The sequence below is a fragment of the Hemiscyllium ocellatum genome, chromosome 8 (assembly GCF_020745735.1).
Source record: "Hemiscyllium ocellatum isolate sHemOce1 chromosome 8, sHemOce1.pat.X.cur, whole genome shotgun sequence".
Taxonomy (NCBI): domain Eukaryota; kingdom Metazoa; phylum Chordata; class Chondrichthyes; order Orectolobiformes; family Hemiscylliidae; genus Hemiscyllium; species Hemiscyllium ocellatum.
The window spans coordinates 88,628,932-88,646,363 of record NC_083408.1 but is presented as its reverse complement, the minus strand read 5'-3'; the positions used below and the strand labels follow the sequence as shown (position 1 = coordinate 88,646,363).

Genomic DNA, 17,432 nt, shown 5'->3' with positions numbered 1-17,432 from the left:
GTGATAAAGGTAACATTTGACATGTAGCTTTGGAATGAACTGAACTCATAATGTATTACCTCTGGACTCCATGCTGATGAACTGTCTGTTTGGTCATTTCCTTCATAGGCCTGATTGTCAAAGTTGGTCTCTTGATCGAGACTTCCCTCTTCAGTTTGCTGTTTCCCGTGATTCTTATCCGGAGTTCCAGCTGTTTCATCTGAAGCCCTTGGATGACCTGTTCCACCCTCAGACGCAGTGCCTGAACCCATGGATAACTGATCTTCTTGATCAGAACAATTACCTTGGATGCTAAACTGATGCTGTTTATCTGTATCTAAACAGGCAAATGTGAGACATTTTTAAAGCATCATGAAACAAAAAGCAAAGCGCAATGAATATAACAATATGGGTAGGAGTCTGTTGCATCACCTTTCAATCAGTATTAGCTCACAATATGGAACATAATAATTAAATACATGCTTAAACCATATACATGAAGTATTTCTCAGTTTCGTAGGTTCCGATTCAGTTAGAACTAAACCGCAACATAAAAAGGGACTGGTTAACTCATGCAAACATGATAGAATTGCTATTGCTTTTATTAATATTAGCAACGATTTCATGCAGCCCAGGCTTATTTTTCACTGCCCTTATGCAATATGCGTCTGAAGCTAGAAAGGCAAATTGCAGGAATGAGACAAATATGAGAATAAAAAGGAAAACACATTCAAGGTTGCAAGCTGCAAAGGAAACCAGAAAATGGTTTAGACTGTCTAGTAATCCTACAAGCCATGCATGGTACCTTCGACTTCAGAGGCCTCTGTGCTGTACTCTTCGTGATTCGAAGGTAAACGATTAAATTTCTGCCTACGCTCTAAACCCGCCTGCGTCACCTTTTCTGACACTGTAGAGCGGAAACTCTGGGACCTCGACACAGAGAATTCAAACTGTTTGATCACTTCCTCATCGCTGTCTGTAGATGTGGTCAACTCCTCATCATCCCCATAACTGTTCACTGGGGAGAGAAACAGAATATAGGCCGTGGACATTTTTCAGATGAACAGACAGTTCTTTGACGGGAACAAAGATCTATACGACTGCAGTCTCAAAAGAGTTTTTGTTTGATGGACCATATAATATTTTTGGCAACTTACTTGTTTATAGAACGATGCATATCAGACTGAAAAGGAAGCTGTTTTTCAGTTGAGTTGTTAGTGGAACGCATTGTTAGAACTTTACAGGATGCTGGGTTTTTTTTTCAAAAGATTAACAGCAAAATGATATCACTTGGGACAAATTCCCTCCCTTAAATGCTTCTTTTAAGGGCACAATACAGTTTTTTGTTAATTACCTGGGGACAGGTGGCACTTTGTTCAATTTTATCATTGAAGATCAAGAATGCCTTGTGGTGCAGAGGCACAGATTAACATCAGAGACTATGAGCTATGAACCCTTTGGCCAGAATCCTGCTAGTCCAGAGGAGTTCTATAATACATTCAACCAGGTTGATTAAAGTGAAGTGCATTGAAAAGTGCCACAAGTTACAGATTCAGCAGCTACAACATCAGTGAGTCAAAATAGCATGAGCAGCAATACTACCTTTTCCTCCAGGTCAACCTGAAGATTATGGAGGATTACATTTTTTCCCTTTCTACATCAGCTGTTTATCAGAGAAGATAAATGTTTTGTTTATTGTTCTCACTGTCTAAGAAGATGGGCTAACCAGTTTTGGCTTCAAAATGGCTTGGGGTTTACACTGTGGGCATCACAGCTGCTCTGTCCTATTGTGGGCATGACTTGAAATGGCCCTCAATGTGTTTGAGGGAGGTGCCCCCAAGTGATAATTATGCCACTCCATATTTACTTAATACCTCTCTTCCCTGCAAGGAATCTATACAACTATAACTAAATTCCCAAAACTAAATATCCATGTACACTTCCAGACAAATGTCTTGTTCCTTTTTGAAACATGGTATAGCTGTCTATGCTAACACCTGTCCCGGCAGTTCTTTTACATTGTTGACCACAAATCTTTTCTAAAGATGTAGAATTGAGGGACTAAGATAGCACAGGATAATCAAAACTGGCTAACATGACACCTTTCTGTGTCACGCCTTCTGAAAAACAGCAAAATAATTTGTTTATTTTCTTATTACTTGAGAATATTGGACTGATGGGTAAGTGTTTTCCTACCAATATTCTGAAATCTCTCTCTTGTGGTGGGTTCTTACTCTGCTCATGTCCGGTATTATACTTTCAAATGGTTCCAACCATAACCTCTGTCTTCAAGTCTTTCTGAATTTGCACACTGATGCTTTTACATTTGCTGTTGCTCCTGTCTGACAATATTTGTAAACTTAAAGCAGCTTTGATTTGACTGAACATTTCGGAATGAGTTTTAATCTATAATCTGTGCTTTCTTGCTTTAGGCATTTTCTGTTCCATACAATGAGACAATGATACTGTTTGGAAACTGTCCCCCCCCCAGTAGTTACTCTTTTTTACACAGCTAAGCTGAAGTGGTCTCAGTCCCATCCCCACTGACTGCAGTATATCTCAAAACAGCCAACTCCCAGTGACACCTCTTCCTTTTACTTTTATTTTCCATTCAGAGATGCTATCATTCAACTCTACACATTTTCTTTAGCACCACCAAATCATCTGTGTTACTAATTAAAAGAACAATTTATCACATCTTTCTGATTACTCTGCATAGTGTTTTCAGCTGCTCATCGTTTTAACTGTCATTGTGATTCCAGCTACCCCATAATTTTGGTCTTGTCCATTAATTCTGCCTATGCAACTATGTGAAACTCTTTCTTAAAATCCAGCTCAATATTTCCTCTTTTACCCTTATCCAATGGGTCGACAGATGCATCCAATACAACTTCAAAGAGCAGTCAATCCTCATACTCATGGGTCTCCAACTAATCGATGCGCTACAGTCAATTCTCATCCCCATCTCAAATCAGTCTCCCCAAGTCAATGTGAGACTTTCACATCAATTATCTCCAGTTTTCCATTTGTGAAGACGGGAGTTACATTTGCGATGTTTCAGTGCTACGAGAGTTGTCCTGCATCCATTGAGTGATGGAAAGTACTTAATGGGAACCACAATCAATTAGCTATCCACTTTCTGCAATTCCCAACAGGGAAGAGTTCTGATGCCAAGTGCCTGACTAATCTGTGATCTAAGTCATGTTTGCTCTTTTGTACATACAAAACTCTGAAAACATACTTCCCAATCAGATAGTTTCCTCATTTCTTCAGTGAACATTATTGCAAAGTTATAACCTAATTCCTCACTTTATTTGCATCTGAAAGACTTGAAAGTTGCAAGGACTGCGTTTTATATTTACTGGTGTAATGTGTTAATTGGGCCTTTTTTTGCAGCCCCACATTCTAATGTTTTTAACTGCTCCATTTCTCCTTTCTTAGCTTTCATCTGATACTAGTTCTTGAACAGACTGAGGGGTTTTCCTTAACGTCTTCGTCATATTACAAAAATTAAATAGGTTTTATTCTACTTCTATTAATTTTGGCTTGGACTTTGTGAAGCTGTGTGATGGCAAACTGTCAGCATTTGTCCATCGCTACGCTTCCAAATCTGACCATAACATCAGGAAACATTCGTAGAGGGATCGTGTTCCGGAACAATGAGGTTATGCTGCAGCTGTACAAAACTCTGGTGCGGCCGCACTTGGAGTATTGTGTACAGTTCTGGTCATCGCATTATAAGAAGGATGTGGAAGCTTTGGCAAGGGTGCAGGGGAGATTTATTAGGATGTTGCCTGGTATGGAGGGAATGTCTTATGAGGAAAGACTGAGGGACTTGACGCTGTTTTCATTAGAGAGAAGAAGGTTGAGAGGTGACTTAATAGAGACACTTAAGATAATCAGAGGGTTAGATAGGGTGGACAGGGAGAACCTTTTTCCAAGTATGGTGACAGTGAGCACAAGGGAGTAAAGCTTTAAATTGAGGGATGATAGATATAGGACAGATGTCAGAGGTAGTTTCTTTACTCAGAGAGTAGTAAGGGTATGGAACGCTTTGCCTGCAACAGTAGGAAATTCGCCAACTTTAAGTACATTTAAGTCATCATTGAACAAGAATATGGACGTACATGGAATACTGTAGGTTAGGTGGGCTTCAGATTGGTATGTCAGGTCAGCGCAACATCGAGGGCCGAAGGGCCTGTACTGCACTGTAATGTTCGATGTTCTATAAACATTAATATGGAAATTCAGAAATATGATCTGTTACTGTACCACCACAGGCTGCAATATCCCCAACATGCCATACCCAGAGCCAGTTATCACTGAAATCAATTGATATGCCTAAAACTTTTGCTTTTCCACTCTTTCATTACAGTTGCATACTGACAAAAAGGTTACACCACCTTCAGTTGGAGATAATTAAATTTTAGAGTGACATAAGTAATAACTAATGCTAAACACCTGATCCAGGCCTGAAAAATATAATTTTGCATTTGTGGAGTAGTGGAGTATTCGAAATGTATTCATGACTAACTACCAAAGTTTACAAAGAGTTTTTCTGTGATATTTTTGGGAAAAAGATTTCTTTCATGATACAGCAGCATTTGCCTTCACCCCTGTGTGTGTATCCCAATTTATATTTCACTCCATGCAAAGTTTTTAATAAGTGATTTGATTTTGATATTTTTCATTTCTTGGTTGGCTGTGTGTGAGAATTCTTTAAGGTGATTGTGTATTGTGGCAGCTTCAAAGACATAATTGCTACTACATACTTGGTATTCCCAGGAAACATATGTCTCTCCTTCACAGCCAGTCGATGATAATGTTCTCACCACAGATATCACTGGACCTCTCAGCAATGCTTTCTTCATGGGAAACAGAAGCAGTTTTGCTTTCCATTGGCCACAAACTGACCAAAATTACATTGAAAGTCGGAGTTTGAGGACACAATTGTTCCTTTCATTATACCTTCCTGATTTATTGATTCACTTGTTCTCATGTAAGCTTCAACTCACAAAATTTATAATTTATGCCCTACTGCATGCCACTGAGGTTAGAAGATTTCAGTAGAAATTGATACCAGAAAAAACAGGGACACGACTGGCCATAGTTTGGGACATACTTTCAAAATTGTGCCACACAGAAAATTTCACCTCTCTAAGCAAAAAAAAGTACTTTACCGGCTTGTCCACTGCTTCAACTGGAGTAGTGAATAGTGTATAGTCTTTTTTAGTAAAACTCAGCTAATCCTGGAGGAGAAAGGTGCAGGCAGTGTTGCTCTCATTAATTTTGCAGCCCTTACTTTTCTAGTTAGCATGTTCGTGGATTTGGAAGGTGCTGTCTAAGGAGCCTTGGTTAGTTGGAATGCATCTTGTACACAGCATACACTGCTGCCAGTGTGCTTCAGTGATGGAGACAAACAAATAGGCTGCTTTGAACTGAATGGTATCATGAGTGTTGTTGGAAGTGCATTTATCCAGACAAGTGAATAGCATTCCACAGCCTTGTGCCTTATACCTGGTAGAGTTATTGAGGAGTCAAGAGTTCAGTTACCCATCTCAAGATTCCTAGCATCCAACCTGCTCTTACAGTCACAGTATTTATGCAGCTAGTCCACTTCAGTTTCTCATCAATGACACCCACCAAAATGTTGATAGAGGAGGATTCAGCAATAGTAATGCCATTAAATATCAGAGGACAATGTTTAGATTGTCCCTGGTTGAAAATGGCTTTTACCTGACATCAATGCGGCACAAATATTCCTTGAGACTTTGCACAAACTTGAATATTATATTGCGGCATTTGGACATAGACTACTTCTGTATCTGAGGAGTCACGAATGGCACTGAGCACTGTACAATTGTCAATGAATATCTTCACTTCTGATTGTATAATGTGGAAATGTCATTGATCATGCAGCCGAAGATGGTTGGACCTAAGATGTTACCCTGAGGAACTCCTGCAGAGATGTTCCAGAGCTAAGATGTCTGACCTCCAACAACCACAGCTATCTTCCTTTGTGAAAGGTATGAATCTAACCAGTGGAGAGCACAGCTCTCAAATCTCATCCACTTTACTTTTGCTATGGTTCCTTCATGCCATACTCGGTCAAATGCTGCCGTAATGTCAAGAGCAGTCATTTTCGCTTCACCTCTACAGTTCTGCTCTTTTGTCCATGTTTCAACTAAGGCTGTAATGAAGTCAGGAGCTGAGTTGCCCTGGTAGAACCCAAACTGAGCATTAGTGAGCACGTTATTGCTAAACAAGTGCTGCTTGATTGCATTGTTGATGATAATTTTTGATAACGTGGTAACTGGGTGGATTAGATTTTTTCATTACAGGCAAACCTAGGCAATTTTCCACATTGTGTGTAGCTGTCAGGATGCTAGCATTGCATAATTCTGGAGTCTTCAGAACATTTGTAGAAATTTTGTCAGGGCCCATAGCTTTTGCCACATCGAGTGCCTTCAGCCATTTCTTGACATCACATGGAGTGAATCGAATGAACTAAAGACAGGTATCTGAGATGCTGGTACCCTTAGACAGAGTTTATGTATACAAATTACTTGAACAGTGCTTTTTATGAGCTTTTTCATATTGTTGGAAACACTTCAATCCCTTGGAGCTCAGACCTTGTTTCACAATTATTCTTTAAATAAAGCAAAATTGTTCTTATATCATTAAAGTCTGCTATAGAGTTGCCTGAAGGGTCTGTTTCCAAGCTATACATCTCATGACTCTATGCCTGAGACACCACTAGAAAGGCTGGTCTTGTAGTTGCTATGGTAACAACTGAATAGATATTATCATTGTCCCTCACTTCATTGTTTGCTCACAATCGTTGCAACATTTCAAAGCACTATTGTTGCTTTAGAGGTTTTTACATGCATTCCAAGTACGCAGATGATTTCAACTAAAATGGATTTTTATAAAATCTTACTCTTCAGTGGCTGACTCACGAAATACAATGGCACCCAGGAGATTTGATCCAACACTTCTCCTTTAACATGAGAATCAAAAGAATTTTACAGCTAAGTAATATCTTATGGAATTTGCTTCAAAGTGAATTTGACAAAACAAGCAAATTGGATTTACTCTCCTCAACTAGAGGTTTTAAAATATAGTATTTGAATGTTCAGTTTTAAAATGGCCTGTAAGTTTCTCTGATTGTCTGCCCACTTAGCCAGAGATTATGATCTCTTGGGAATCTCTATTGCTGACATAATCTTAACACTCTTACACTGCTTTAAGGGAGGTGTTAATATGTTTAAAGCAAAATACAGGCCAGAAAATGATCACATAACTTTGTTAAGAATGTGTCTACTACAAGTCCTCAACCCCCTACTTTAATTCAAGTTCAGTGTGAGCAAGTGTGGCAGCAATGTTTCAGACAAAAAGCTCCCACAAACAGCAATAGCATAAGAGGTTAGACAATCTGTGTGATTGAGGGTAAATATTGACCTAGATATTGCTGAGAACTTTGAAATAGACAGAAGTTAAAGGTGCAGCAAACTCCAACAGCACACTATTTGAGAAAGGCGAGCAGGATTCATTCACAGATAAGATGTGCTCTTCAGAATTTTGTTTCTTGCAGTTTTGTTGCAAACTCTTAACAATATAGTCTTGGATAATAACTTAGTGAGATCCAATTCCTCATGCAGTCTCAACTGGTATATACAAGTGGCTTATTTTAAAAAAAAGGGGCTACATCTTATGATTTTTAGTTAAGTGTCTGTTTCGTTAAGTTTCATTGAGGGTCCCTCTCCACAAGGCCTCTTTGCGTATGTTACCAAACCTGCCTCATTAACTACTCTATGGCATCCCTTTCATCCAATTCCAGGACCATTCTACGACTTGCTGTACCCAGAACAACGTGCCTCTATCAAGATATCCTGGAATTGACTGGTATCACTACCCCAGGTCATCTTTGGACCAAATGTGAGGTAAACTTGCTTGGTACCTGCCTTGACTTCGACATCAAGAATTCACTCCTGTGGGTGGGAGGATAGGAAGCTGAATTTAATGAAGTGAGATGTGCAGTCAATATAGTTATTAACAGCAATAATTCCTCTGAATAGGAAACTTGCAGCTATCTCTTGAGAATCTTGCCTCAATGCTTAGAACTTCATTAAATGATGCTGAAAGTTGCTCCAAATGATGAGATAGGCCTTGCTGGACTTCTTCCACTATTCTCTCACATTTCTCACCACAGCCCATGTCATTCACACCCCAAGAAACTGTTAAATAAATAAGTTTCCAAGTTATTTATGAACCGTATTTGATGTTAAAGCAGGCCTTTTGAAGAGAACTGCAGAGTTGATCTAATGGATAAAGGGTCACTTCTTGCAGCATTTATATCCTATAAAACATAAGACTTGGATGATTTGAGAACTTTTTACAAATATCGACGGGTCCCAATTCTGGGATCTCAATCCCATGCTTTCCTGTTTTCAGAAGTGCAAACAAAGGATGTAGTTTAATTTGGATTGTAGACATTCACACAGTTCTCCAATCTAACCAGCAGATAAGAACATCCAACCCCTTTGCAAATCTCACAAAGTCAGACCAGCATTTTAGAGATTCCTGGCTCACAGTACCCCAGAGGTGTTAGAACCATTGTGTGCACAAAGGAATCTCATGAAAGTCAGTTTCCAAAAGTTCACTTCATGGCCCCAGACTAAGCTAAACACCTCCACCCAGCTCGATGTTGCTTCAAGTGTCCAATGTCCACCTGAGTGACGGATGTCTAGGCCACATCATAGACAGGAACCATGCAGAGGACATAAATAACACCAATAGTTTTAGAAATATTTCCTGTTGAACACAAAGCCTAAATCAAATTGAATGCACACTTGGCCTCCTCGTTTAATCTAATAGTTTTTAAAATTACACATTTATCTCTGCCTCATGAGACAGCAATTCTTACCAAACCCTGATCTTGTTTTTCCTGCTCATTAGTTTTCATACAACCAACATTCTCTTGTAATGAATCCCTATTGGTTTCCTGCAACTGTTCCTTTGAATTGATTTATTCCTCTCTTATTCCTCTTATGCTGCTCTCAGCAAAAACCAAGACCCTTTTCAGCTTTAGAGAATAAAATGAGTTCACAACATCCATAGTAATCCTGTCTTGAAATTCCTGTCATTTCCTCTGTAACCCAAGTGACCAGGCTTTCAATTATACAGTAAATAGCAATGATTTGTTTACTGGTACACCTGTTGCTTCATGTACCTGCAAATATCCCATTTTTAATCCATTTTATTCTAGATATAAAAGCATGAGGAAGTCCAGATGGCAATAGCCTGCATTTGGTCTGCTATGTCTTGGAACAGGAGTTTGCTTGGACAATTACAAAACTAAAACCTCATTGGGAAATTCGTCAAAGACATTGCAGCAATGTATTTGGCAACTTCACATGAAATCAAAACTCTGCATGTACTTTGCCAATGCAAACAAAAACAATCACAAAAGGATTCATAGACATTGACAGTTCCAAAGGAGGTCATTCAGGCCATCATGTCTGCACCAAAGATCTGACTAAACTAATCCCATTTTCTGAGTCTTGGTCAATAGCCTGGGAGGTTACTGCATCACAAATGAATATCGAAATGCTCCTTAAATGTTCAGAGTTTCTGACTCAACTTTTGTCTCGGGATGGTGGAGCTGAGCGATGTTGAGATTGTGACAGGGTCAGACAAAGAATTTAAATTATTTATGGACCATTGAGGTCCCATAACATCGTTATCTTCTGACAAATTTTAATTTAAAACATGCCTTTGAGGAGAAATGAAAACAACTGCCAAAATCTGCGCTGGTGAATATGTGACAACTAATTTTCTTTCTCGACAGCAAAAGCAAATTTGAATTCAAAATAATTACTTTTCCATAATAATGGCTTCCATGTTATAGTTGGAGTTTAACACATAAACTCCAGTCAGTGTCTGAAGTACGGCATTCCACTTCTGATGCTTTCAGATATTGAAGTTAATAACTTATGTCTAGATTTCATGAAGTTGATTTCTTTCCTTTACCGTAGTTTCAATTTCTTATTTGAGATGGTATTTCATGCCTTTCTACCTGATTCTTTCTTTATTTTACTGTTTTGGTACTTTTGTTTCTCAGTTGGGTCTTCCTATCCCAATTTTAATTCATTTCAATCAATTCTTAAGCCCTGAAATGCTACCACTATTTCCCAAGTCTGTTTCACTTTGTTGCACTCTAATTTATTTCTAAGTTTCCCAGTATTATCTAGCTGGCTTCAATTCCTTTACCAGCAGTATTTCAATTCAGTGAGCATTTCCTGAGACAATAATCCCCAGGTTTCTTCAAGTGCCATTTATCCACTCACTTGAAAACGTGAAATGTGCAAGTGATGCACCAATCCATTACCGAATCAGATAAAAATTAAAGATTCACATGTTAAAGACATCCATTAAATGTATGAATTTTTCAGAAAGGCCTCATAGTCTGAAAGAAACTTGTCATCATCATTCAGAAGTGCAGTCACTTCCAAGTGGTCTTTCTGATTTTGCCCTGTAGTTCTGGCCACGGAACTTTGTTTGGTACCTTCAATCCTAACGAAGAATATCAGAAGATAGCCTCTGAAAAGGGGCAGGGAGAGGATAAAATGGATACAAGACTGGGTTAGTGACAGGAAGCAAAGTGTGACATTCAGCAGGTTCTTTTTGTGACTGGAAGGCTGGTTCCATGGAATTCTGCACGGTTCTATATTGGGTTCCCCACTTCTTGTACTATATTTCAATAATTTGAAGTGAAGTGCAGGAGACACAATTAAGAAGTTTGCAAATGATTCAAAAATTGGCTGCAATGAGAAAGAAAATTGCCAACTACAAGAAAATGTGAACAAAGAAGTGGCAAATGCACTTCAATCCAGAGAACAGTGAGGGAGAGTACATTTGTGGAAGGAAATCAAGGGATACAAGGACTACAATCTAAATAGTACAAACTATGGAGGAATAGATGTTCTTAGTTAGCAATTTTATACTATTTAGAATGCATTCCCTGAAGGCAGAAGATAGCAGGGCAAGTGAATTTTCATGAGCATGGCCTCCAGCTTAGCCAATTCCACAAGTTCTCGTCTGAACATGGCACCCAGCATTTTTGCCAGTGGGGAATGAGGAAATGCAAACGTGTGCCTGCCTTCAGTCAAATCCAATTTTCATCACCCCAGCTTTCTGAAATATGTCTCATGGCCTTTATACTTTTCAGAGATAGCTCCATTTGTGGAGTTCTTTCAAGAGGTAATGGATGCTTTAGGATGTTTTTGGATGAGGTATTTAAGAAAGAATAATTACTTGATATATCACCCCATCTGTTGATATAAGTGTGAGCTAACACAGTTAGGGCTGTGACTCATTTCACAGCCTCTCTTTACCAGTGGGGTGTCTGTCAGTTCACAATTTGATTGAAAGCTCCAAGTTGTTAAATATCTTTGCTGTCGAACTACTAATAAATATGCTTATCCTTAATCCTCAATTCTCTTCCTCTACATCCCTCCAGAATGACATTCAATAAGCATGAAACATCAAATAGTGCCAGTTTCCTCTCCATCATATTCAATTTTCTGGTCTTCATATCAGCAGGATTAAAGTGTACCTCTCTACATCTCTTGACAGTAGACAGTCTTTATCATCCATCTGTTAGGTTTACCAAACATACTGAGCCCTACAGCATCAATTTATTTTGACTCACTATTAACAACTGGTCATAGGCAATCACCCTATCAATGAGCCCCACTATGCTGAGCTCCTAACACCTAGACAAATAGGGGCAAAGAGCTCATTCATAATATGTAAATAAATCTGAGCTCTCAAAAGGGTGGCACAGTGGCTCAGTGGTTAGCATTGCAGCCTCACAACGCCAGGGACCCAGGTTCGATTCCAGCCTCAGGCAACTGTCTGTGTGGAGTTTGCACATTCTCCCAGTGTCTGTGTGGGTTTCCTCCAGGTGCTCCAGTTTCCTCCCACAAACTAAGCACTATGGGCAATCTAAATTGCCCATAGTGCATTAGTGCATTAGTACATTAGTCAGAGGGATGTGGGTGGGTTGGTCTTCGGAGGGTCGGTGTGGACTTGTTGGGCCAAAAGGACCTGTTTCTGCACCATAGGGAATCTAATCTTAAAAAAAAATTAGACCAAGCTAACAGATTTGAACAAACTAGAAGCTTATATTGTTCATTAAGATTTCAACCCACTAAACATAGATATTATGAGGCAACAGCACAGCTTTCAGAAATCTGATCCTTACATGTTCACTCACTGTGATTCCATTGATTAATTTCCCTTTAGAACTTGCAGTACCTGAATGTGTTTTCCATTGTAAAAAGTCAATGAAAAAATTAAGCATCATTAAAGTTCAGCACACAAATGTAATTCGCAAAAGGGAGGCAACATTTGCATCCAGAAAACATAAGTGGAAACGGACTACGGACAATAAAGCATGGATTAGCTGCACTGTATTAACAGAGAAACCCAGCAACAACTTCAGGATAATCTGATTTCCAGTAACTCTTTGTTTGAAAGTCCCAACTCTTAGAAATAACATTTTTTAAAGAATCAAATAGCATATTAGTTGCACAAAACAAAGGTGACAAAACTAGATTGGATTTTCTAATTGGTATTATTCTAATGTGAGCAGGTAGCCCATTTAAAGTTGACTTTAAAGTAATGTTGAATGGATATGAAGGGTCCAGACGCAGTAGAACCTTATTACTTGTGTAAGAAAGTGAGCCATTGACTCAGTTGTGCCAATTCTGCTACAGAACTGAAATTTGAAAGCTTTTAATATTTTTATAACTCCACTGCAAATATCGACTAGAATGCTAAGTAAAATTGGTCCCATCCAATCATACAAAGGGAGTTGAGGGAATTGGTGTCAACAGGAAAAATAAGTCAGCTACAGTATGAAAAGGGAGGACCATTTGCTACAAGGCTATTCTGCCCTTACTATCATCCTCTCTAAATAATGATGCACAATGGAGATATTTGTACCAAATGAATATCACATAAAACATAAATGGCAGGTTGGGTTCTTTGGCCTTGGATACAGCCGACAGAGGAGAAGGTGTTTCTAAGATATAAAAATAAGTTGAACAAGTCAATGGGAAATCACTTTAGCCACTCTTGACTATAAAGTAGCTCAAGAATCTTATGTGGATGGGACATGAGTTAGGAATTGTCCTGGTGGACTATACAATGGACTGATCAACCCATACTGTTATGGAAGGGTTAATCTGTGGTGGGAATCAGTGAAATCATTACGGGTCTGAAATTTTATGTACGATGTGAATGTTACGGATAAGAGTATAAGACTTTGCAGTCCTTGTTTCTTGGCCACCACCCGAAGCTTTGACAACTTCCATTAGCACCTCTAACTTTAAAAGAACATTTACAGCCAAATTCAAATTCAGCTAAAAAGCAACTCATCTTTGTGTTTGATATTTTGGATTTGTTTGCTCTGGGCTTTATCAGACCAGTCTTCCTCCTTGATCCTAATGCAGGAAACATTAGGGAGCTGTAATATTAAAATCTGTTGGCAGGTGCTAATGGAACTGAGGATGTGCGACAGGTACTTCCTATCTGTGTTAAGAAGCCCTATGACCATAATTGAATGTGTTTTTCTTAACTATTTATAAAACCTAGTCAGACTGGGCAAATACTTTAGATACAGAAATTGAAAAATTTTGGGGCGATGGACAAGAAGCAAGGATTGTGAAATTTCATATTTTTAATCCATAATTTCACATCCCACATAAACTTTCACACTCTTAATGATTTCACCAGCTCCCAATACAGCTAAACAGCATTCAGATTTAAAGTATTCTCATTACAACTCATTAGCTTTCACTTCACTACACTTACAATTTAATGTTAATGTTAATTATATTTTAAACACCTAACCTAGACTAAAATCTGTACAAAGTAGTATCCAATTCTGTACAATCTGACTGAAAAAGGAGGAGCTGGTGTCACAGTGGCGATGTTATTGGACTGGGAATCCAAAACGTCCAAAATAATGGTTTGAGGACACGAGTTCAAATTCCACTATGGCCGCTGGTGCAATTTAACATTCAGATATTAAATCTGGAGTTAAAAGCTAATCACAGGAATGGTGACCATGTACCAATTGCTATGAAAACCCGCCTTGACCATAACTTTCTTTTCGGAAACGTAAATGGGAAATTTCCTTAGGCAGTCCTTACCTGGCCTACGCGACCCATGGCAATGCCCTTAATTGCCTTCTAAAATAATAAGCAAGCCACTTAGTCTTAGGGCATTTAAAGACAGGTAACAAACATTGAGTTTGCCAGCAACACCAAAATTCCAAGAAAGAATAAAAGAAAAATCTTCTTAAAAACATTGTATCATCTTTCTAAAATCATCCCAAACATTCACTCAAACATGAGTGAAGATGATACCCGAGGATCTCAGTATGAACTGATAATTGATGTAAAGATGGACAAAAGTGAAAGTTATCTCCATACTTATTGGGGAGCTTTTCCTTTACTTCTTACCTGCCTGAAACTTCACATCAGTTTCATTATAATCTGCTTCACACTTCACATTGGCATAGTTATGATCAGATCCGACTTCAGGATTGAGGTTTTCTGCTTCTTCTGGAATAACAGTCAGATAATTCAGGCGCTTGTTGTCATAAAAATCGGCACTGCTATACATACTGGCCTTTACAACAGTTACATCTGTTGAATCTATCCCATTGTATGAAATTGAAGTGACTTGTCCCATGTCTTCACCTTGTAAATCATATGCATCTGGCTGAAGTCTATCAATTGCACTTTCGTTATCATGCAATCCCATTTCAGCAGCTTGGTATTCTGAAGATTCCAACTCTGTGACAGTTTCAGGCTGTAGATCAATTTCTGTGCCTGGGGAACCACCGTCAGAGTCTAAAACGGAGTCAGTTTTCAGGGCTTGGTCTTGTTCCTGATCCTCTTGCTCTGCATTTGTTGAGGGATTTGAAACCACAGAGTTTGATGTTTGAGTGGATGCACCTTGACGAAGATTTAGAAAGCTGTTGGAAATGGAACTCCCAGCTTGTTGGAATGATTCAGATATCTGCGACATCCAATCAGAGAAGGACTGCGTGAATGGACCCTTCCTCAGAAGTTCTTCAGAAGCCATGACTAATTGATTGCAGAATGCTTGATTGCCTTAAGATCCAGACGTTTTAATCTGTCAACATGCCAGTTACTTTGTTCTGAGCTACAGAATGAGGATTATAATCAATTAAAATCATTCACTTCCAGGAAGCAGCCACTGACACTGCAAGTGGCAAAAGACATTGTGACAGAGTACTAGACCAAGGGAAAAACAAGCCAATCCACAGTCAAAGAAACACATACAGAAATGAGGAGTTACTCATCTCTTAAGATCTATCTAGGTAAGATAGAATGGAGTTCAATGAAACTAAATGTGAGGTGATGCACTTTGGGGAGAATAACAGGAAGGCAGAGTACTGGGTCAATGGAAAGATTCTTGGCAATGTGGATGTGCAGAGGGATCTTGGAATCCATGTACATCGATCCCTGAAAGTTGTCACTCAGGTGGATAGTACTGTAAAGAAGGCATACAGTGTGTTAGGTTTCATTCGTAGAGGGATTGAGTTCCGGAGCCGCAATATCATGCTGCAACTGTACATAATGCTGGTGCGGCCACATTTGGAATATTGTGTACAGTCCTGGTCGCCATATTTCGGGAAGGATGTTGAAGCATTGGAAAAGGTGCAGAGGAGATTTACCAGGATGTTGCCTGGTCTGAAGGGAAGGTCTTATGAGTAAAGGCTGAGAGACTTGAACCTGTTCTCATTGAAAAGAAGAAGGCTAAGAGGGGATTTGATAGAGACATACAAGATGATCAGAGGATTAGATAGGGTAGACAGTGAAAGTCTTTTTCGTAGGATGATGACGTCAGCTTGTACAAGGGGGCATAACTACAAATTGAGGGGTGATAGATTTAAGACAGATGTCAGAGGCAGGTTCTTTACTCAGAGAGTGGTAAGGGTGTGCTAATGTAGTCAACTCAGCCACATTAGGGAGATTTCAACAATCCTTGGATAAGCACATGGAGGATGATGGGATAGTGTAGGGGGACGAGCTGAGAATAGTTCACAGGTTGGTGCAACATTGAGGGCTAACGGGCCTGTTCTGCACTGTATTGTTCTATGTTCTATGTATTAATTTAGGAAAGTTGCTTTCCACAATTCACACATTATTTATGAAAGAGAAAGTAGCAGGATGTTCTGGAAAGTTGACTAAAATATGAATTCTATAGCATCTCAAACAAATTCTATACAATCTTAAACAATCACAAGAAATGGAACATAAAAGTGAACATTGTCGTAATTCCAGAGGACTGTGGGCTCCTATCTCATGAGAGATAAGTAATGGTGAGTTTAATTTAAGGATTAAGAAGGTGAAAAATTCAGGGTGACCTCTGCCAGTAAGTGAGGGGGTTGAATCTGCAGTGTTCATATCACTCTGTATTGCTAACCAGCTATCTAGCCAAGCAAGCTGTCTGAGCAACAAATAAAATGGTATCCTTTTCCTCACTATTTATGGCCACACCTCCATTCAGAATTTTACTGATACAATATTATTAGTGTACACTTCTCTCTCCTTCATGAGATTACTGCTCAGAACACAACTCCTTGACTAAGCATCTGGCCACTAATTATATTACTTAGGTTCCCTACAGAGTGGAAACAGGCCCTTCGGCCCAACAAGTTCACACCGACCCACCAAAACCCAACCCACCCAGGCCCATTCCCCTACATTGACCCCTTCACCTAACACTATGGACCATTTAGCATTGCCAATTCATCTAACCTGCACATTTTTGGACTGTGGAAGGAAACCGGAGGAAACCCACACAGACACGGGGGGAATGTGCAAACTCCACACAGTCAGTCGCCTGAGGCGGGAAATGAAACCGGGTCTCTGGCACTGTGAAGCAGCAGTGCTAACCACTGTGCCACCGTGCCACCCACAATATCTTTCCCCTTTCACCCTAAACCTATGCCCTCTAGATCTGGACTCAGGGAAAAGACTTTGTCTATTTACCCTATCCATGCCCCTCATAATTTTGTAAACCTCTATAAGGTCACCCCTCAGCCACTGATGCATCAGGGAAAACAGCCCCAGCCTATTTAACCTCTCCCTATAGCACAAATCCTCCAACCCTCACAACATCCTTGTAAATCTTTTCTGAACCCCTTCAAGTTTCACAACATCTTTCTGATAGGAAGGAGACCATGCAATATTCCAACAGTGGCCTAACCAATGTCCTGTACAGCCACAACATGACCTTCCAACTCCTGTACTCAATTCTCTGACCAATAAAGGAAAGCAGACCAAAGGCCTTCTTCATAATCCTACCTACCTGTGACTCTATTTTCAAGGAATTATGAACCTACA

General features: G+C 39.4%; 1 protein-coding gene across 2 annotated transcripts in view; it reads right to left on the bottom strand.

The window, feature by feature from the left end:
• syt16 (synaptotagmin XVI) overlaps positions 1-17,432 on the bottom strand; it is a 76,311-nt gene that overhangs the window by 47,143 nt on the left and 11,736 nt on the right. For both annotated transcript variants that reach the window (XM_060828542.1, XM_060828541.1), the window contains exons 2-3: positions 14,514-15,222; positions 60-316 (exon numbers count right to left, since the gene is read on the bottom strand). In XM_060828542.1, coding sequence (XP_060684525.1) covers positions 60-316; positions 14,514-15,141 — 885 coding nt within the window. In that variant the 5' untranslated portion in view covers positions 15,142-15,222. The remainder of the gene's footprint in view (positions 1-59; positions 317-14,513; positions 15,223-17,432) is intronic.